Raw genomic sequence first — 22,475 nt, 5'->3', positions numbered from 1 at the left:
GATGCCGCTCCTTCACTATGCAGCTGTAAAATCTCCTGTGTAGCCACTCTATGCCAATAGGAGCAAGCTCTGCCATTGACATAATTAAACCACCCCCACTGTCAACAGGAGAGAATAGCACTGTCCACAGCAGCGCGCAGGTCGATGTAACTTGTGTCACTCAGGTGTGTGGTGTTTGTTTTCCACACCCTTGAGTGACACAGGTTATACTGAGAAAAGTGCTGGTGTAGACATAGCCAAAGTTTGTTGAACTCCACTGAAGAGTGTAAGGCCCATCAGGCTCGCATAAGTCTGGACAGGGGATTTCCCCAATTCCAGCTATTGCAATACCTAGATTAGTGCTTACTTTGGACTGGTAATACTGCTATTCGCAGGAGTGCAGTTTATTCTGGATTCAAGCAAAGAGAAGCTCCACCAATGCAAATAGCAGCTTTCCCTGTTGCCCCCACTAAGGGTTTGCATTGATGCAGCGACATGAATGCCTGGCCCCCTATGGCTGAATAGAGGGCAAAGCCCAACTCAAGACAAGGCCTTATGTGAGTCTTTTCTTGGGGTGAATGTGGATTTGAAGAATGAGGCATGTAGGATTCTCTACCACCAAATCACATTTGTTTTATATGAAATGTATTCTTCAATTATACACTCACCAAAGTGCATATATAAATGCAAGAGTTACAATGTAGCTCTGTAGAAAATTGCTTCAAGTCATTTTCATATCATGGCCCAGAAAGTCTTTAGCTTAGACAAGCCAGGGCTGCCCCACAGCTTTACAGAAATTAGTTCTGTACCATTAATTTGTAGTAATGCAACAGCATCCACAGCAGCCACTCATGAGTGGGGTCACATTATGCTAGCGGCTTTACAAATATTTCTGAAGGCACGAGTCAGCCTGCTCTGGCTGTTGTATGCTGGGTAAGAGGGCTAGAATGATGTAGGGGGGGCCCTGCCTGTTGTGGGTATTGGGACAGCAGGATGTGAGGGGATCCTAAAAGCCTTGGTGAGGGGTTGAAGAGAATTCCCTGGGCACAGGTGCTGCAGAAGACCCTCATAAGGCTGTCTCCCAAGGACCCACTTGGGAGCCCTAGAGTTGGGGGTGCGCTAGGCTGAGAAGGAGGGCAGGAACGGTGTGTCAGCGGTGAGGCCCCTGCATGCTGCATTGTGAAGATTCTGGGCAGCATTGTGGCTGTATAACTTATCCCCCCCGTGCTGCCTAAGTATGCGCGGTGGCTCTTCAGCTGCTCAAGCAGCCCAGCATAGCTTGAAGTCACCTTAGCCTCACTTCCCACTTGGCAGTGAGTTCTGTGTTGTGCCTCTTATGTGGGAGTCTGGCCTGCACCTCTGGTCCCTGCCTTTAGACCTTAGGATCTAAGTAAACTAGTGACATAGGTGAGGAGCGAAGGGCACAAGCATTTACACTTTTAACGTATATTTGCAATCATTTAGAGAGACACGAGTTGCCATCTATCTCCATTTGCTCCCAGCATAACCATCATTAACTAATGGATTGTTTTGGTTAGGCATGATTGCAGAGAGATGTCTGGAAGAGGGATTTGAAAGAGCAGTAGTGTTTTGAACAGATCAGGGGCAACAGTCCTTGCAGAAAAGGTATTGTGGAAAAACACACAAGGAAGCTTGGGTAGAAGCTGATAAATGGGTAGACAAGGCCTGTGAAACTGGCAGAGCAGAGGCGGTGGGGGAAAGCAGGGGGAGGAAGCTGCGAGAAGAGACAAGAGTGGACAAATAATGAGGGGCAGCGTTGAATGGCCGAAACTGTTCTGCAGTGTCGCTAGGTGTTGTCAAACAGTGACTAGTGAAGTGATCCTCCATGTGCAAGTATATGTAACATGACACCCCAGGGCATATCATTGGTGTTGGGGACAGAATCTCTGGATTAAAGAGGCCCGGGTCAGTTAGCGGTAAGCCAGTAGTAGACTCAGAGACCTTTCTGGGTTACAACCACTATGAGGAGAGAGCCCCATGCTGTAAACCCAGGCTACATATCATATGGGAAGAAATATGTATGAACATCTATAAGCCAGAATCTACCTGACTCAGCAAGTCACTTGAGCACTCCCCTCACACGAGTGATTCCATGGACTTCACTGGGACCGTTCACATGCTTTAAACGAGGGCTTGTCTATATGGCAAAATTGACTGGAACAACTATTCCGGTTTAGCTCCCTGTGTGGATTGTTACTTTTGAAGCACATTAATTAGTCTGGAATAATAGCCACTTTTGTTCCTGAACAGAATGTTGAGCTGGGGAGCTGCTCTGGACTATAGCTGTTCTGGAGTTCTGATCAATTTCCTTTGAGCAGACAAGCCCCCAAGTACCATCCTAAATTGGGGCCATGGTTTGTAAAATGCCCTTCATCTTGAACGATCTCAAAGCACTAACTGACTGTAAATGGTTCCTACCTACTGTGGCTGAGCATATCACTATGCATGACACCCATGCCTGTGGTGTTGCCAGAAGCAGCAAGTACAGTATGTCCAAACATTACACTAATTGCGAGGACAGAACAGCAAGCACCATGGAAGGGCAGAAGCAAAAGCCTGGATTATAATGGCTTAAAGCAGTTCTGATGCATGAGGTCCATTTTCAGAGCAAAACATGGGGCATTCAGTAGGCAATCCTTTTAAAAATAATGTGAATTAAACCTCTGCTTCTTCACTCGCTGCACTCAAAATTCACTCCGTGATACATGCATCCAATATCATTGCAAAGGCAAATTATTATTGATTTGTAGGCAACACACAGACTATGGGAGACCAAGCTGGTGACATTTTATATTTTTAATAGGGTAGCAATTCATTGCTGAAGCAAGTGTAATTTGGTTAAGAATTCTGAAGCCCTAGCTACAAATTTAATCAGCTGATTTAAAAAATGGCACCATTATCAGTAACTTTGTGTAATTAAACTCTCTCTTAGCAACTAGCTGAAAAGCTTTTCTCACAGCAGAGAAAACTAACTCATCACAGAAGGTGCAAAAGAGAATGCCCAATAATGATGAGATACAATCCTTAGGGCCTGATTCTGCAATCTCATTAATGCTCAGCACTGTAGCACCTTGCAGAATCTAGCCCATAAGGTGCACCTGAAAGCTCTCCTTTGTAAAACATGAATGATACTCATGCGAGAGAGTATCTGACAAGTGAATACCTTACAGGAAGGCATTGCTTCCTGGCATTGATATAGCATCTCTATTGTTGGGGCCACTAGCACCTAAAGCCGGTGACAGAGAATCACCGAATGCTCATAAGAATTTTATCCCACATTTGGAGCACTCATGTAGTTGCCAGGCACCAGCATATGTGTTGCTTAACAGTGCCCTTCTAGTGACCAAGTAGCTTCTGCGGTTGCTGAATAGCGCAAGTTATTCTTGCCAAATCTGTCTGGCTATCTATGCTGAATTTCTACCTTCCAACTCCACTCTTTTTTGTTGCTGTAATAGAATCAATACAAAACACTAAGCCTTGTCTGGTTTGGGTCCTTATAGAGAAAGAAAGCTTGTGTCCACAATGTGTAAACACAGGAGCCGTGGATCTGGGTATCTGTCCTTTCTTGGAGGATAGGGACTGCATCCCTGTAGATCTTCAATTAAGTGCTAATGGCAAAATCTGCTATCAGTCCTATACTGTGGAACAACCATCAGTTTTTTAAATCCTTTTTCCTCTAAATGATTAGTTTCTACTGTTAAAACAAACAATAGGTTTAGTTTAGTTTATGGAGCAGCCTGATCACTGCATACTACTAGTCACAGGCTCAGGAAGGAAAGAACTACAGCTGCTGGAGCTCAGTCACAGCTGCTGAGTAAGCAGGCATAGGGCACTGACCCAGGGCATGGGTTAAAAGAGTGGGAGAACTGGGGAATTCTACCCTCTGGGATAAGAGAAGGCAGGAGGTCTGACACTGAAGGGGTGTACTCTGAGGCCACGTCTACACTACGGGATAATATTGATTTAGCTAAAATCGGTTTCTTAAAACTGATATTATAAAGTCGAGTGTGCACGTCCACACTAGGCACGTTAATTTGATGGTGTGCGTCCATGGTCCAAGGCTAGCGTCGATTTCTGGAGCGATGCACTGTGGGTAGCCGTTCCATAGCTATCCTATAGTTCCCTCAGTCTCCCCCGCCCCTTGGAATTCTGGGTTGAGAGCCCAGTGCCTGATGGGGCAGAAATCATTGTCGCGGGTGGTTCTGGGTACAGCCTCACCCCTCCCTTTGTGAAAGCAGCAGACAATCATTTTGCGCCTTTTTCCTGGGTGAACTGAGCAACGCCATAGCACAGCAAGCATGGACCCTGCTGAGATCAGTAATGCATCCGTGAACGATTGTCAACACCTCGTGCACATCTCGTGCTGTCTATGCTGAACCATGAACTGCAAAGGCAGGAGGAGAGGAGGAGCAGCTAGCAGCAGCGCGGCGACGAGAGCGATGAGGACATGGACACTGAATTCTCCCAAACCGCGAGCCCCTGTGTTTTGGAGCTACTGCTGGTAATGGGGCAGGTTTACCCATTTGAAACGCCGATTTTGGCTGTGGGAAACAAGCACAGACTGGTGGGGACTGCATAGTTTTTGCAGGTTGTGGGACGATTCCAGTGCTGCAAAACTTTCGCATGCGTAAGAGCACTTTCTTTGAACTTTGTGACATGCTTTCCCCTGCCCTGAAACGCCAATATACTAAGATGAGAGCACCCCTCACAGTGGAGAAGCGAGTGGCAATAGCCCTGGAAGCTTGCAACGCCAGACAGCTACCGGTCAGTCGGAATCAATTTGGAGTGGCAAATCTACTGTGGGGCTGCTGTGATGCAAGTAGCCAAAGCAATCGTTAAGCGCTGCTACGAAAGTTGTGACTCTCTGGGAAACGTGCAGGTGATAGTGGATGGCTTTGCTGCAATGGGATTCCCTAACTGTGGGGGGGCCATAGATGGAACCCATATCCCTATCTTGGCCCAGAGCACGAGGGCACCCAGTACGTAAACCGCAAGGGGTACTTTTCAATGGTGCTGCAAGCACTGGTGGATCACAAGGGACGTTTTCACCAACATCCACGTGGGATGGCCAGGAAGGGTTCATGACGCTCGCGTCTTCAGAAGCACTACTCTGTTAAACGGCTCCAGCAAGGGAATTACTTCCCAGACCAGAAAATAACGTTGGGATGTGAAATGCCTGTCGTTATCCTGGGTGACCCAGCCTATCCCTTGATTGCCATGGCTCATGAAGCCATACACAGGCAGCCTGGACAGTGGTCAGGAGCTGTTCAACTACAGGCTGAGCAAGTGCAGGATGGTGGTAGAATGTGCATTTGGCCGTTTAAAAGGCGCTGGCGAACATTACTTACTCGCTCAGACCCTCAGCCAAACCAATGTCCCATTTGTTATTGCTGCTTGCTGTGTGCTCCACAATCTCTGTGAGAGTAAGGGGAGACATTTATGGCGGGGTGGGAGGCTGAGGCAAATCACTGGCCGCTGAGCACGAGCAGCCAGAGACCAGGGCGATTAGAAGAGCACACCAGGAGGCGGTGCACATCAGAGAAGCCTTGAAAACGAGTTTCAGCACGGGCCAGGGAATATGGTGTGACTGCAGATGTTGTTTCCCCTTGATGAACCCTCCGCCTCTATTTGACTGATTCCCTGAAGCAACCTACCCTTCCCCTTTACTTACAGCTTGCTGAAGGAAATAAAGTCAGTATCATTTAAAATCATGTATTCTTTATTAAAAGTCATTCAGTAATTGTATTTAAAAAATCATGTATATCTTTTCTTAAAAGTCCCTGTAAGCAACCCACCCTCCCCTTTGGATGTATTCTTTATTAAAAAGTAATAAAAAAGAGGCAAGAGAATTATCAAGGTATCCCTGCCTGCTGTGCTTTGGGAGAGGGATAGGAGGGAAGGACAAAGGCCATTTAAGCTCATTTCAACGTAATGACAGCCTTTTGCTTGGACTGTCCAGGGGGGAGTGGGCGGGGTGCAGAAAGCCTTCCCCCACAGTGTTCTTACACGTCTGGGTGAGGAGATATGGAACGTGGGGAGCTTTGAGGGTGGTTAAACATGGGCTGCAGCGGCACTCTGTAAGCCCACTGCTCTTCCTGAAGATCCACCATGCGTTGGAGGATATCAGTTTGAGCACGCAGCAGCTGCAGCATAGCATCCGCCACCACCACTGATCTTCCTGCCTACACTTCTCATCTCGAGCGTCTCTCCTATCCTCCCGTTCACTGGCATCTTTCCTGTACTTTGCTAGCACATCCTTCCACTCATTCTGATGAGCTCTGTCATTGCGGTTACTTCCATGATTTCTGAGAACATTTCATCTCGTGTTCTCTTCCTCCTCCACCTTATCTGAGCTAGCCTTCGGGACGGCGTAGGGAGGCCGGACAACTGTGCAGCTGCATGGGGAGGGAAAACAGGGAGAGAAGTATGTAAAAGATACATTTTACAGAACCAATGCTTGTACTCTTTCACAGTGAATAACACTATCCACCTTACATAGCACATGTGATTTCACTACAAGGTCGCATTTTGCATCGTTTAATATTGAGTGCCTGTGGCTCTGGTGTTGCAGATCTCACAGACGCAGGTCCAGGCATCCAAATTAAGCTTCCATGCGCCATGGTAAGGCTTTCTGTTTGACTTCTCAGTGTTCATATACACAGTGATCTATGATGCCTTGTTCCTGTTAAGAGGAACCAGCAAACCCAAACCCCCTCTTTCCCCTCCTCCCCCACCGCATGGCTGCTATCATGTAAGATCACTGGTAATGATCGTGGCTGGTACCTGGAAGATTCCTGCTCGCCAAACGCTGAGAAACTCAGCGCTATCATTCCCCCCCCCCCCTTTTGCTACGAGCAAGGAAGGATTAAGCGGCTGCCCAGTAGGAAAATCGCCATGTCTGCCCCCTAATTAAAGTCCTGAACTTTCAACCAGGTTACAATGAATGATATAACTCTCCTGAGAATACCACTGCAGGATGCAGAACGTATGTTTCTGGAATGCCAGCGGTCACCTGGGCCATATGCGGCTGTGCTTTGTGAAGCTATGATTCCAAATTACTTGCTACATGCATGGCGTGGAAAAGTGTCATACAATAGGGACCAAATAGGGCTGCCTTGCCCAGAAATGTTCTGCAAAAGCTTTTGAGTACCTCAAGAGCGATTCATAGATATTTACAAAGGTACACTCACCAGAGGTCGCTTCCATGGCTTCACTGTCTGGCTTGTGTGGCTTGGGAGGGCTGGGACGGTAATTCTGGGGTCCCTGGTGAACTGAGCAACGCCATAGCACAGCAAGCAAGGACCCTGCTGAGATCAGTAATGCATCGTGAAATGTTGTCAACAACCTCGTGCACTCTCGTGCTGTCTATGCTGACCATGAAACTGCAAAGGCAGGAGGAGAGAGGAGGCAGCTACAGCACGGCGACGGAGAAAGCGATGAGGACTGGAACTGAATTCTCCCATCCGCGAGCCCCTGTGTTTTGGAGCTATCTGCTGGTAATGGGGCAGGTTCTACCCATTGAACGCAGATTTTGGGTGGAGAAACAAGCACAGAGGTGGGACTGCATAGTTTGCAGGTGTGGACGATTCCAGTGGCTGCAAAACTTCGCATGCGTAGAGAGCACTTCTTTGAACTTTGTGACATGCTTTCCCCTGCCCTGAAACGCCATATTATACAGATGAGAGCACACCCTCACGAGTGGAGAAAGGAGTGGCAATAGCCCTCTGGAAGCTTGCAACGCCCGACAGCTACCGTCAGTCGGAAACAATTTGGAGTGGGCAAATCTCTGTGGGGGCAGCTGTGAGCAAGTAGCCAAAGCAAGCGTTAAGCGCTGCTACGAAATTTGTGGCTCTGGGAAACGTGCAGGTGATAGTGGATGGCTTTGCCGCAATGGGATTCTATACTGGTGGGGGCCATAGATTGGAACCCATATCTCACTCGGCATCAGAGCACGAGGGCACCCAGTACGTTAAACCGCAAGGGTACTTTTCAATTGGTGCTGCAAGCACTGGTGGATCACAGGGACGTTCCCAAATCCACGTGGGATTGCCAGAGGGTATTGACGCTTTTAGCGCTACTCCTCTCGTCGGGGAGGAGTACAGAAATCGATTTAAAGAGCCCTTTATATCGATATAAAGGGCGTTGTAGTGTGGACGGGTACAGCGTTAAATCGATTTAACTTTCTTTAAATCGATTTAAACGAGTAGTGTAGATCAGGCCTGAGAGACCACTGCCACCATGATGGGGTTTTTAAAGGAAAAGGGACTCCCACCCATTCCCCAATCTACACACCCTTTTAAAAACCTGATTTTTAAAGGTCTTGGGCAACTTCAGCACATAAGCTGTTACTTCTCAGTGCCTGGGGAAATCATGCCATTGATTTAGGTGTCTAAATATGGGGTTAGGGGCCAAAGTACAAACACCCACATTTGAGATTTTTGGGCTGCAAAATGGGGATCTGATTGGTGGCCCCCAGATGTTGTTGTGAGATTAGTAGATTAATGATGATAAAAGATACAAATCCTGAGTGTTGTTATTTTGCATTCAGAAAATCACTTAAAAATTTGCACAAATGTACATTTAAATACTGATTCCTTATATATTTGAAATATATTTTCATACACAGCTTTTAACTCAGACACATGCTGCAGTTTTTCCCCAGCGACCCTATAAAATGTCATTCAATTTAAAGAGATTGATGGCTTTTCATACCCTTATGAACAAAAAGTGACGTTAATGCCAAATTATCTAGCATTCTAGCCCAAAGATGATTTGCAGATGAAAACATTAACAGTCTCCTAATTTTTAAAATGCACATTTTAAGCTAATTTAGTTTTTCAATGCTCATATTTTAGGTAATCACAGGGGTAAGTGATAAAGCATGATTCAGAATTTCAATATATATTAGCTCAGCTAATGAGACAGGCATTTGCTAGGTAAGATGAATACATCTTAATGTACCAATAGAAGGTAGATAAATAATAGTTTAGCCAATGAATCCTTTTCAAAGTAAGTGAGGAAGAGGCAGATTGACTTGTCTCCAACAGCACAAATTTACCACATCCTGCATATCAATTTACATGTTCCTGCCCCATGGAAGTCAGTGGGAGTTTAGCCTGAGTAAAGAGTGTATTGAAATATTTGTCTATATGGTCATAATCTCTCTCTCGCTCTCTCTAGGGTGAAAACCATGCGTTAAATACACACATAGTATTATGGGGTTAGTCTGGAAAACAACTACAAGTTTCCCTACAAGAACACTTAAGTTACCTTTTTTAAAAAGAACAAGGAGTCCGGTGGCACCTTAAAGGATAACAGATTTATTTGGGTATAAACTTTTGTGGGTAAAAAACCCACTTCTTCAGATCCATGCATTGGTTTGTTTCTGATGTATTGCTGTGTATATCCAATTTCTAAAAGGATTTTGTGCTTCTCCAGTAGGCAACTTAAGTGGCCTCTCCTAGGGAAACTAAAACAGTTCTTGTTTTTGAGCTATATTATTTCAAAAAGTGCTACTAGCTTATTTACAAAAATAATGTTTAATCATAGAAATAACTTGTGCATGCCAGAAAACTTCTGCATTCAGAGGCTGACACACTTCAGGAAACACTTATTCTTTAGGCAAGTTTCAAGTTTTTTAAGCAAATGTACAATACATGAGCTAAGGCAGGGGATGCATGGAATACAATTTAGGAAGAACACAGGAAGCTAAGTTCCTTCTATCCCTGTTATGTGTAGAGCTATGGGGAAAATGAGTTCCCCATTTCATGAAAAAATTGAGGTTTCAAAAGTGTTTCCTGTTCCACACTGGGACAAAATCAAAATCTCTCTCACCCATTTTTGGGGTTTTTTTTTGGCACCGGATTTGCAATCAAACACCCCCCCCCCCTCCATTGCCAATACCTAATGGTTAGGTCACTAACCCAGGTCTCCCACAACTTAGTTCTGACTCAGGCTAAGCAAGGATTTGAACTTGGGTGTCTACCACATCCCAAGTGTCCTAATCACTGAGATAGTGTGGTGTGGGTCTTCGAAAAATTTAATTGAAACTGCTACATTGGTCAAAACCAAAGCGTTTTAGTATAATCAGCAATTTCCTATAAAAGAAGTTTCACTGAAAAATTCTCCAACCAGCTCCAACTGTGAGTACTTTTTTAACTGATGTGGGATAAGCAAAACCAACATTTATATGCTAGTAGGATACAGAATAGAACTTCGAATTATATACCTAGTGCTTCCGTAATCCAGGTACTTTGAAGTAGTCAGACGGGGCAGTCATAGATTATGGAAGCAAATGTTTGGCAGCTATTGTGGGGTAGATTCCAAATATGTGGCCAGTCAGTTTGCCCAACTGTGGCGTGTTGCAGAAACACAACTTCCTATAACTGAAGAGTCTGCTATATTGCAAAAAGAGTCAGATTCCTGGGGGCACAAAGGGGACATTAGCTGACCTAATGCCCCCTCCCCCTGCTGCACAAGGGGTCACCCTGGGTGATAGAATCAGCTCCACACCTTCATGCTGTAGGGATAAAAGGTATGGCGAATAGACCACCTCTGTGCAGTGGTTGCTAGAGTTGTCCCTGGGGGCTGTAGAAACAAAGCACCTCCTCTCTGCATGCTGATATCCGGCCCTACAAACCCCAAAACGCAGAAGCAAGGTGCCTTGCTTTGAAGACCTAATGGGTGGTTCTGAGGTTCTGCCAGTTGGGGGGCAGCTGTAATTACTACCATGATTGCATAGCAACTGCAGTTCTGGGAACAGCACTCTGAGAGCTGTTTTAGCAACACATTCTCTGGCTGCCCTGGCCACATCCCTTTCCCCACCCACTTTCTGACCCCTTCCTCCACCACCGCTATAAACAGAAACATGGCTGCTTTGTGCTGTCTCAGTCTAGCATCAACCTTTCTAATGGGGGTCTTTACCGTGGTCGGGAATTGAACCCAGGTGTCACCCTGCAAATTAGTGTTAAAGAGACAAGTCCCACTAGGCCTGTTGCAAACATGTCTGATTTCCTTCAATAGAAAAAGGAGGCAGCATGTACCTCTCATATTGAAACACACACTGTAAATAAGAGACTCTACAGAAACCCAGTACTTTGCAACTGTCCAGATTTGCCTTATTGGCAACTGCAATTAGGCAGCTAGCAGAAACCTACTCTCCTACTTAGCCTTTCTGAGACAGCAAAGAAATACGTGGCTGGGACTTGCTGTAGCTGTCTGACACACACACAGGAGAAAACAGACTCCCTGGTGGCACCACTCCTAGCACCTTGGGCTTTTTGGTCTGTGTCAGCATTTGTCTGTTCTCTCTGAATCTAATTTGTTTTCTAAGGGACTGCATGTTGAGTAAGTATTTCTGGCATGCAATCCTAACATGGAGTGTACATTGCAGCATTTCACTACCTTACAGGTTCACAGCACATAGAATTCGAGCTTTTTACTTTCAGCTTTTAGATAGCTCAGGCTCTTCTTCCAACTGGATAACCAGCTCTCCCTGGATAAACCAAACAAACATGCCAACATACTACTTGCCCATGACAAAGAACTGCTTTATACCAGCTGCTTGGCACTAGGAAAAAAGTTACATGCATCTTAGGTAAGGGGGCACTATACTTAACTTCCCCCTAGGATAACTCCTCCCTTAGTTACATCCTTGCTTGAACTTTGGGAAGGTGTGTTAGGTAATACCTTGGAGCACACTTTCTTCCAGAGAGACGAGACCACACACACTGGGTGAAGGAGCTCTTTTAAGGGGCCCAATCAGGCAGCATAGAGAACTTTTTCTCTCAGTGCTGGTCATAAACATACATGAGACAAGCTTTAACTTGAGTATACCACAAACTAGAGAATAAACAAGCACTATTTAACCTACTGCAAAGCCAGCCCCCATCTAACCTGTCACGGAGTTCCTGTGACTACTTCCTATCTCCCTTTCTCCTAGTCAATAAGCCCTGTTCAACACCAGCTTTCCCTTCCCTCAGAAGCTCTCTCATTACCTCACAATCTATTCCACCTGCAAGACACTTGAGCAAGGAGTTACATCCCTGACTGCTGGATTCTGGAGGGGACTGTACACAGGTGGCTCTAGTCACCAGCTGGGGATAGACAGTTGGCCGCACTCAGAGTAAGTTTCTGTCCCTTTCTTCAGGGGGGGCTCTGTTTATTTTCTTCACAAAGAAAGAAAAGTGCACAACAACAAACAACAGCCTCACTAGGGGTTCGCACTGGGTAGGGACCTTTCTGAAACCAGGGGCTTCACAGGAACGGGGTGGGCAGGTGGCTGGCAGACTTCTGCTCTGGTTACCACAGAGCATCCTCTCTCCTGGTTTTCCCCTCCCTTCAGGGAGCTGAGTTCAGCTTTCTGTTGTCCAGGTGAGACTGTGGGCCAATCATGAGGTGCTGATCATTTGTCTGCTGGGCTGCTCTCTGGGGCAGGGCGCTGCTCCCTATCTCCCCTCCTTCCCCCAGATATCAAAGGGGCAGATTGCCCTGTTATAGGGACCAGCTTGCATGTTATTTCTTTGTGGACAATAACAGGGCTAAATTCACCCCTCCTAGTACAAAGCTTGAGTGAACAACTTAGGGTGGAGGTTAAGAGTCAGGGTATGTCTACACTTAAAATGCTACAGCACACAGCTGCTGTAGCGCTTCAGTGTAGACACACACTACTGCAATGGGGGTTCTCCTGTCACTGTAGGTGATCCACTTCCCTGAGGCCATGTCTATATGAGTGAGCTTACGGTGACACAGCTGTACTGATACTGTTGTGCCACTGTAAGATTGCTTGTGTAGCCGCCCTATGCTGAAGGGAGAGAGCTCTCCCACTGACATAATAAAACCTTCTCCATGAACAGCAGTAGCTATGTCAGCAGGTAAGAGGCTTTCCCTCCGACATAAGGCTCTGCCTGCTACCGCTTGTGCCAGTGACCCTTACAGTAGAACCTCAAAGATACGAACACCAGAATTACAGACTGACCAGTCAACTAGACACCATGTGAAACCAGAAGTAACCAATCAGGCAGCAGTGAACAACAACAAAAAGCAAATACTGTATTGTGACTCTATTGCATCTTAAAGGTAGGCACATCTGGGCTGCCTGTCCCCACCATTCTCCTTACCTCCAGCCCCACGCACAAGGCACCCACTACCAGGAGTTGAATACGCTGAGATTCGCAGGCAAAGCTGTAGGCTCCTGCTGCCAGCCCAAGGCAGCCAGAGCAGGAGAAGCACTGGGGTCTGTGCTGCTTTCCTGTAAGCCGCGGGTGCTGTATTCACCCACCCTCTCCTGGCCAGGAGTGAGGAGTGCTGTTTTCACAGACATCCCCCCCACTGTGAGGGAGATGTGTTGTTTTCATCACCACCACCCTGGTCGGGAGGGGGACAAGCTTAAAAGCTGCCTGCAAGGAAGCTGTCTAGATGCCTCTGCAACCTGGCCTCGAGTGTGAACTGCTGGAGCTGGAGCTGTGTTTTGTTCAGTTATGGACAACCTCCATTCCCGAAGTGTCTGTAACTCTGAAGTTCTATTGTATGTCGCTCAGGGTTGTGTGTTTTTTTCACACCCCCGAGTGACATAACTTTTGCTGACATAAGTGGTAGTGTAGACATGGCCTCAGAGGCAGTGGCTAAATCGACAGAAGAATTCTTCCATCATCCTAGCAGTGTCTACACCGGGACTAGGTTGGCATAGCTACATCTCTCAGGATGTAGATTTGTCACACCCCTGAGCGGTGTAGCTAGGCCGATGTAAATTCCCAGTGTCGACCAGTCCTCAGTAACCCACCTGCAACAACTCATGAACAGGCCACTGGGCTGTATTGTAGCTCAGTTACGGAATTTATTCTAGCATGTGTGCAAAATCTATATCCAAACACTACAAAAACTAATGAAATCCAAACAATTTCTTCATGTTGATTTTTTTACATTTTATTTGAAAGCAGCACACATTCTCAGATAAAATACGTATAACAGTACTTAGTGGCAGAGGCAAACGTCCATTAAATAGGTGAGGGAAAAAGTTGTATATAAAACTACAAAATATCCATGTGCTGGGGTAGTTTTCCAGCACTTATCCCCAATGCACAATGAATGAGCATATAGGGAAGAATCCCTCACAGAGAGATCATTAAGCTCATATGCAATATATACAGTAAGGGCCATAGCTGAGATTATACTAGAGGATGCTCGGGCCTACACAGGAATCTGTTCCTTGTTGAACATAATTTCATACCTGTTCTGCACAGACACAGAAGTCCTGAACCAGCAATACTGTGGGGTGGAGATACAGCACATTAGTGACAGAGTTGTGGAATTTGTGAACTAGCTTATTCCAGAATGAGGGTTTTGTTGAGTGCTTTCTGCTTCATTTTCTCCATGTGTCCTTGCAGTCTCTCTCTGAGTTTGCTATTCTGGGATTGTAAATACCAGTCCAGATGGTTTCTCGGGTCTCTGCAGGAGATGGTGAATGTAATTTATATTTATAACAACAAGGTAAACTATTATATAAAGGTGATAAAACCAAAGAGAGAGCCATTCATGGCAGCGTGTCATAGTCACTTTTTCTTTAAGGGCAGGAGATAACTTTAGTAAGGTCTGTATAAGTGCTGTTCTACATGAATATATGCAGTATTGAAAAGGGTAACAAGAACAGCAAAGGTGACATTCCTTCTGAGCTCAGGTAACTGCTGACTGGGGAGCTAACGACTTACCTTACGGTAAGAATGTACTAAGAGCAATTTCAAGAGTATTTAGAAAAATGTAAATGGTATAATCCAGTAAAACACACACACACACACAATAATGCTAACGGGCCTTCCAGTGAGAATGCCAGGGACTTCCACTGGCATTGAAAGACACTGAATTGGGCCTTAAGTGTTTGTTAACACAATCTTGATTTCCCCATCATAAAGCAAAAGCAAATAAGAAACTTTTCCCCAAATCTGTCACGCAGGAAATGATAAATACAGGTTATGGCTGTATTACTGCCTACTGGTTGTAGCAGCAGCTACTGTCTTCTGTGTCCTCTTCCCTCTACATGGGGATTGTGACCTGTGGATTGGCCAAGCTCTACCATTTTCCAGGCCTGTCCTCAGTCCTCTGTGTAGCCATGTGGAGAAAGCAACTGTGGGCAACTCAGCACTGGGCTGAGAATCATAATTTTTCATATTTATTCTGGTTGTTTTGGCCATCAAACCACAAGCTTCTCTGCAGCCAAGACACAGAGCCTGTATCATTGCACAATAAAGTGTCCTGAGACCAAATTCAAACTCCATGTCTTATCAGCTCCATGGAGAAGCAGCTTTGTACAGTTTAAAATCAGAATGGGCTATTAGATCATCTAGTCTGACCTCCTTTATATTGCAAGCTATTAAATTTCACCCAGATACCCCTATGTTGAGGCCAGTGACTTTAGGGAGACCAAAGCATTTCAGTCCTCATAAGAATATGCTATTGTGTGTCCCAGCAGAGAACAGGAGAGACCAAGGTGCCAGTAATGCCTGAGGCTCCTGCAATGGCAGGGAATTGATTAGCTGAGATATACCCAGATGATCCTAGCAGGTGATCCATAGTCCAGGCTGCAGAGAATGGTCAAAACCCCCAAGGTCTCTGCTGATCTGACCTGGGGTAAAATTGTTTCCGAACCACCAGCCAGTGATCACTGAGCAAGACACAGCAGCCAGGCATCTGAGAGAGGATTCCCTGCTCTGGTTGACCCCATCCAGTATCCCACCTCCTGTTGTGGCCAATTTCTGATGCTTTAGAGGAAGGTGAAAAACAAACCAAACCAAAAAACCCACAGCCATGTTGGCAAAGAGATACCCTAAGAATGGCAAGCGAGAGCGCTATATTCTGTAGTAGATGTAATCACTGGTCTATAACTAATGCTAATGGGAGTTTTGTAATCACCTGCAAAGTAATCTAAACAACGCTGACTCCTCTGGCTAGTGCAGAAGTACCCAAAGCTCAATGAACAGAACATTTCTAATGCAATATTCTGCTCTGTTCAATAGAGGTTCTTAGGCTGTGTTCACGACTATAATATGTAAGTGCCTTTCAGTTATGCATCAAACTGTGTGACTAATACCTGTCACATGTCTGTTCTTTCATCCGCTCCCCGGGGTGAGAAGTGTGAGTAGGGAGTGTTTTGTTTTGATTTTTTATAACATACACACATGCGCACACCAGCCTGTTTGTTAGAGAAAGCCAGGTCAAAGAAATGTGCTCTGCACTTAGAGTGAAAGGGGGTGAGGTCTGTGATGGTCTTTGGTTCCTATGGGAGTTCATTCTAAAGCTGTGGGCCAGTCTGTCTCCTGATTGAAGATGTATTTAAAGCCGGGTGAGTTTTTTTTAGCTTTGTAGAAAACAACAGAATTTTAAAAGACTGAATCTTACAGTCACACAGTCTTACCCAGAAAGAGGAGACGAGGTATCCACTATGTTACTGGAAGCAAGTTTAACATCCAGGGGTGTATCGCTAGGAGAAAAAGGCCATTCTTTATTAACACAAACTATTCCAGATCCTCATGTTCTAAACAATACAGTGAGACAAAACAGAGAAAGCAGTACTGAGACACACAAGTAAACCCAGGTGTGTATGTACTATAAATTATCATCAATTGACACTGAGATGCAGAGATGACAGTAATTATAGTTGCCATAATGCTTGGCATTTATATAATGCTTTATGGATGATACGCTGCCTACGGGGTTTGGAAACTCAATTCCTTTTCAAATTCATGGGAATTAGGTGACTTTGAAAATCACAGCTTGCAAATTCAAAGCTCTGGATAAGTTGATTTCTCAACAGCTTTGTGAGGGAGGCAGGTAAGCCTTATTACCCCCATTTTGCATATGGCAAAACTGAAGCATGGAGAAGTGAAGCAACTGGCCCAAAGTCACAGTGAGTCAGTGAGAGAGCCAGGGTTAGAACACACGACCACCTGATTCCATTTTGCCAGACCACATTGCCTCTGGCTTAAGACCCCTACCTCCAGAATACCGTGCTCACTATCATATTTTACCACCTTAGCCCTGTTCACCTTCCCTGCCCTTCTCAGCCCCCGTCACACCCTTTTACACCCCCACAGGTGTGCTTACCCTCACTTATCTCCCCACAGAGTTGCTATCTAATACATTTTGAAGCCAGGAAATAGAGTTAGCCACACTTTTCCCTCATCACCTAACCCACAAAACTCCTGTCCATTCCCCAGAGTGCTCCCCATCCCCCGCCAGCCAGCCTGGCTCCCCAGAATCCCTGTGCTGAGCTGTGGAAGCAATGTAGTCTAGCAGTATTGGAGAATGGAAGTCACCAGCAGAACTTGATTGGTCCCTTTGCTTTTCCTTGCAGAGACCAGGTTATACCAAAAAAAGCGGAATGGCTCTTTGTGTTTATAAATGTGACATTTGAAAAGCAGCTTGTGTGTGAGACACCATGGGAATGACTATGTGTGGGAAGCTGGGACTCTTTCGCTGGGGAAGTCTAAACAAACATCACCATCCCAAGGGAAATTTCAAAGGACTCATTTCCTCTGCCAATGTCAGTAAATATCTGACCAAAAAAACCATTATAGAAAATTCACCTGGCCCAAGAAGAGCGAGTGCGTTTTATTTTGGAGATTAAATTCAAATCTTAAAGTGTGAAACAAGTGGATTCAGTTCCGCTCCAAGTGCACGATCTGAACATCAACTTAATGATGGCACTGCTAGGGGACCTCAGCAATGAGCTTGTACATAAACCTTAACAAGAGAAGTGCCCTCAAATTCCTTGTCAAGCATCTTCCTTATATTTAAATAAATATACATTTACCTTCCCTCTCTCAGTGGTTTACTTTTGACTTCTTCCCCTGATTCAATCTGCGGAAATTCGGCTTTCAGCATATCCGGAGTAAGAACCACTTTTAACTCAGCTTCAGTCTCGCTGAAAAATGAGTATGTTGAAAAACACTTAGTTTTTACCTATTATTATTTTTTACCTGTCCTGTATTTTTTAGCTTTGGAAAACAAAAGGTTGTGTTATGCGAGAAGAACCATCTGTACTTTTTTGTTGCTCTGTGAGTGTTTTTATACACATGCTATATGTACACACACATACACACATGGGTGCTAAAAACTCAGTGCAAATTATATTAAATAAATAATAGAGAGGAAACTTACCAGCCAATTATATTTTCCTTGTCTCTCTCTGGTAAGTCATCCAGCATTGGTGGTACCTCTATTGGAAGCATATCTAAATTGTAGGGATCACTACTGTGGAAATGACATAATCATATGTTTGAGATGAGAAGGGTAGGGTAATGGCACATGATAAATATGTTCTGGGGATCTTCACATTATAAATAGTCTGGAAAATCCAAATACTTTGGAAAGCAAATACATCAGCTACCTATAGACCAGGGGTGGGCAAACTATGGCCTCCACATCCAGCCCGGCCCCCGAGCTCCTGGCTGGGACGCTAGCCCCCGGCCCCTCCTCTGCTGTCCCTCCTCCCCGGCAGCCTCAGCTTGCTCGCTCTGCTGCCAGCGCAATGCTCTGGGAGGTGGGGCTGTGAGCTGCTGGGGCAGCACAGCTGCAGAGCCTGGCCTGACCCAGTTTCTGTACTGCGTGGTGGCGGCGGTGGCAGCGTGGCCCGGCTCCAGCACCACCAGCCACCGGTGCTCCAGGCAGCTCGATAAGGGAGCAGGGGGCAGGGGGGGTTGGATAGTGGGCAGGGGAGTTCAGAGTGGTGGTCAGGGGGCGGGGATGTGGAGGTGCTTGGGGAGGAAACAGGGGCTTGAATGGGGGCAGGGATCCCGGGGGCCAGTCAGGAAGGAGCGGGGGTTGGATGGGGCAGCAGGAGGCAGTCGAGGACAGGGAGAAGGGGTAGTTGGATGGGGCAGGGGTTCCAGGGGGACTGTCAGGAATGAGAGGAGGGGTTGGATGGGGCAGTGGTAGTCTTGGGGGGCAGTCAGGGGACAGGGGTCCCAGAGGGCTCATCAGGGAATGGGGGGGTTGGATGGGGCAGGAGTCCCAGGGGTGGGGCACATAGGAGGTAGAGGCCGGGCCACGACCTGCTCCCCTAACTGGCCGTCCATACAATTTATGAAACCCGATGCGGCCCTCAGGCCAAAAAGTTTGCCCGCCCCTGCTACAGACACATGAGTCAACAAAGCACAGTTTTGTTCTTTAAAGGTTAGATCCAAAATTGGTAAAGTTAGGCACCTGAGTATATATTTAGGCACCTAAATAAGCAGCTTGATTTTCAAAGCAGCTGCATCTCCCATTAACCTCAATGGCAGCTTTGAGTGCTCAGCACCTCTGAAATTCAGGCCATCTATTTAGGTGCCTTAGATACCTAACATTAGGTTCCCAGGTTTTGAAATGGTCAAAGCTAGGTTTTTAGTCAGCTATGAGTGTGTTACACTGCTAATGCAGATAGCTGTAGTAGGTACTAAAGACCTTGATTCAGCAAAGCACTGAAGCATGTGCTTATTTTAAGCACGTACTTACATTTCACTGGCTTCCAGGGGACTTAAGTACCTGCTTTTAGTTAAGCACATGACTAAAAGACTCCCACTGACTTCATTGGGCTTTTGGTCCATGCCCTGCTGAACAGAGATGCATTTAAGTATGTTCTGAATTGAGGCCTAAGTGCTATGCTCCAAGTGAATTAGTGTCACCCTCTTCCCCACTGCGGAGCTAGAACTATGGGAGCAAGGTGAGTAAAGCAAAGCTGCTGTGACCCACAGTGGCAGTGGGGAGAGGAGAGAGAGAGATGTTACAATCAGATGCATGTGTCTTAGATGTCACGTGTCCTGCTCACACCTTCACACATGCAGGGTATGGTGAGCTGAGTTGCTAGCATCTCCACCCTAGTGCCTGGGGCTGAAGTGGAGAACAGTCTTAGTCCATAAGGTTGCTCTTATTAGACTGAAATGCCACTTACAGGGATAGATTCTGCACACCCCCCCACTCACACTGAGCCTGATCCACTGCCCACTGAAGTCAATAAGAGTCTTTCCACTGGCTTCAATGGATTGGGCCCAGTGAGTAATAATTTACTCTGCACATAGTCCTCCGTTTCAGTGGGACAATGTGTGGCGTTAGTTAGTGGTCGATATGAGTAAGGGTGGCAGAATATGGCCCGGAGTGAAGGTGTTTGATGTTTAAATTCTTTCTTACCAATGATGCATCACTGTGCTTGCCAGGGTGGGAGCATTAGACAAGGCTGAATAAACCACTGATGGGAATCGTCTCCAGGACGTTACTCCTCGAATGACTTCCTGAAATGACAACAGTCCCAGTAACCATACTGGTAAAATGCAATCAGTAAAGAAAGGAAGGGTGGGAGAAATGCGTGCAGGAGGAATGCCTTGCTTTGCTTGGTTAAAGCCTGTGTTTACTGAGCTTCAGTTCTCTTCATCTGAAAAGGTACTGGCTCCAGTGCAGGGCCCTGGAGAGGCAGTGGGGGGTTAAAAGAGGGAAATCATGAGGCGATCCTCAGGGCTGCTGCAGAAAGGACATGGAGAAGTTCTAGGGAGGAACAAGCTTCAACCAATGAACAATCACATTTACCCATAAATGCTAATCAACTGCGTATGCCATTAATAGCATAACACATCTTCCATTTGGGATAATTGTTTATATTCTATTTGAGTCTACAAGGCAAATTCTCTGCTGACTTAAACCCTTTGCAACTAATATTTCGCCGAAACCAAAAGCTGTACCTTGTGATGCAGAAATTTCTTTTGTGTAATTGGAATGCTGGATCCTGTGGGATATTCTTTGGTGAATCTGTATTTTGGATGAGGGCAAAGATGATACTCAATGTTTGTTTCTGAATAATCCAAAGGCTGCATATAGACATACAGTCCTGGAGTAGGATTCTGAAAACAAACACAAAGAAGAGATTTAAAAAAAAATAATTCTGAGTCCTTTGAGCAAATCTGTCACTGAAAAAGTCAGTTCTTGTCATTAATAAGAAAAGGATTCCCAGCTCAACCTCCACCACCTAGAGCCCACTTTGCCTCTTTAGTGCAACTCAACACCTGATCTCACCTTCTTCCCCTCTACCCCAGGTCCATGTCTGTCCTATGATCCCTATGGAACATGGCTAGCAACAGACACTACCTGGGACCATTCCTGGCCCATTGATTTCACTGGGAGTTATGCACTTTTAAATATCCCACTAGGCATCTAGCAGTGTCTTTAGGCACCTAAATACCTTTGAAAACCCACCTATGATCATGGGCACTATAGAACACTCTAAGATGCATACACAGAATCCAAGGAGCCTTCCTTCTCTCCAACCCTTTCTCATTCTGCCTAAAGAGCAGGCAGAACTGCAGACCCTGAGTGCAGGAGAACTGTGCCAACCCTATCCCATGTAAGGAGGTGCACGATGCTACACAGGGGTTGGAGAGGAGGCAAAGCTATGGCTCTCCTCTGTGCTGACCTGCAGATGAGCGGGGGACAGGCTGCAGCCCATACGGAATGTGGTCATGGGTGTGCTGGGGAGCTCTGGATGTCATTCAGCACTTACCTGTTGCTCCCCCTGGAGGTGGGGGAGTGTGGCTCTGGCACCTCCATAGGAGGGCTGTGCCCTACAGCACCATCTAGCCCTGTGACACACAGTTTTTATATATAAACCTAAGGAGGGTAATTGTCTTCCAATTCCTAACCAGCCCTGCAGTGGAGCAAACGTACATTTCCCTCCGGTCTTTGGAGGCTTTACTAGAGCCGAGTTTTACTTACAAATATGCGAAGTGAGTGACTGTCTGGAGCTTGGAGTAACGCTTTGGGAGCTGCCAGGTTTAAAAGGCTCGTGGTCTTTTCCAAGGATTTCTCTTCTGGGTGTTCGCGTAGGTCCTCCTGTGGCGAGGGAGGACTGAGCTGTGGCTTTAGAGAAGTTACTACTGAGATCAGCTCATCCTGGAACAAGTCAGAAGACAAATGTTTTCAGAGTGCAGAGGGAGTTTTGGTGTAAAATATTGTGGCAAAATGCTATGCAATGAAACCAAATAATGGATGTTGATTGACTTGTTACCTTGGCTCCCTGCTTTAATGGTCGGGAAAGATTTTGAGGTTTATAACTTGTTGATGCATAGTGTGTACAAAATGGTTGGTACCCCATAATGCTGAAGTGCTGAGGAACCTAGGTACAAATGAAGATGACTTATTGTAACACATGCATATCAAGGTCAGTGTGTTCTAACTTTCCAGCTCTAACATAGACACTTCACATGTTTCTTGCTGTAACAGAGGCTTGGACCATCATTTGGTGAAAGTGACATATGACGAAAACTTTGAGCAGGAATACTTAAGCCCTGTACAGTCAAATGAATTTGTGAAGAAATGTTTTCACTCTAGATGTTTTCTACAAAGGATCATGTGTGAAGTAAGCCCAAGTCATATAGTTTCTCAAAGGCTGTCTTCAGACTTACGATTAAGGAAGGTGAGAGAGCAGAAGAGCAGAACACTGGAGACACCATCCACTGGGGACA

At 45.9% G+C, this 22,475-nt stretch overlaps 1 protein-coding gene across 3 annotated transcripts in view; it reads right to left on the bottom strand.

Annotated features, from left to right (window-relative positions):
- Positions 1-13,123: 13,123 nt before the first annotated feature.
- CFAP221 (cilia and flagella associated protein 221) overlaps positions 13,124-22,475 on the bottom strand; it is a 32,316-nt gene continuing 22,964 nt past the window's right edge. For all 3 annotated transcript variants that reach the window (XM_032794019.2, XM_032794018.2, XM_032794020.2), the window contains 8 exons: positions 22,019-22,126; positions 21,727-21,903; positions 20,700-20,858; positions 20,155-20,255; positions 18,151-18,243; positions 17,804-17,914; positions 16,406-16,471; positions 13,124-14,445 (listed from right to left, as the gene is read on the bottom strand). In XM_032794019.2, the coding sequence (XP_032649910.1) occupies positions 14,322-14,445; positions 16,406-16,471; positions 17,804-17,914; positions 18,151-18,243; positions 20,155-20,255; positions 20,700-20,858; positions 21,727-21,903; positions 22,019-22,126 (939 nt within the window). In that variant the 3' untranslated portion in view covers positions 13,124-14,321. The remainder of the gene's footprint in view (positions 14,446-16,405; positions 16,472-17,803; positions 17,915-18,150; positions 18,244-20,154; positions 20,256-20,699; positions 20,859-21,726; positions 21,904-22,018; positions 22,127-22,475) is intronic.

The sequence above is a fragment of the Chelonoidis abingdonii genome, chromosome 10, assembly GCF_003597395.2.
Source record: "Chelonoidis abingdonii isolate Lonesome George chromosome 10, CheloAbing_2.0, whole genome shotgun sequence".
In the NCBI taxonomy this organism is placed as follows: domain Eukaryota; kingdom Metazoa; phylum Chordata; order Testudines; family Testudinidae; genus Chelonoidis; species Chelonoidis abingdonii.
Note: the sequence above shows the minus strand (reverse complement) of the source record. Positions and strands in the feature narration are given on the sequence as shown.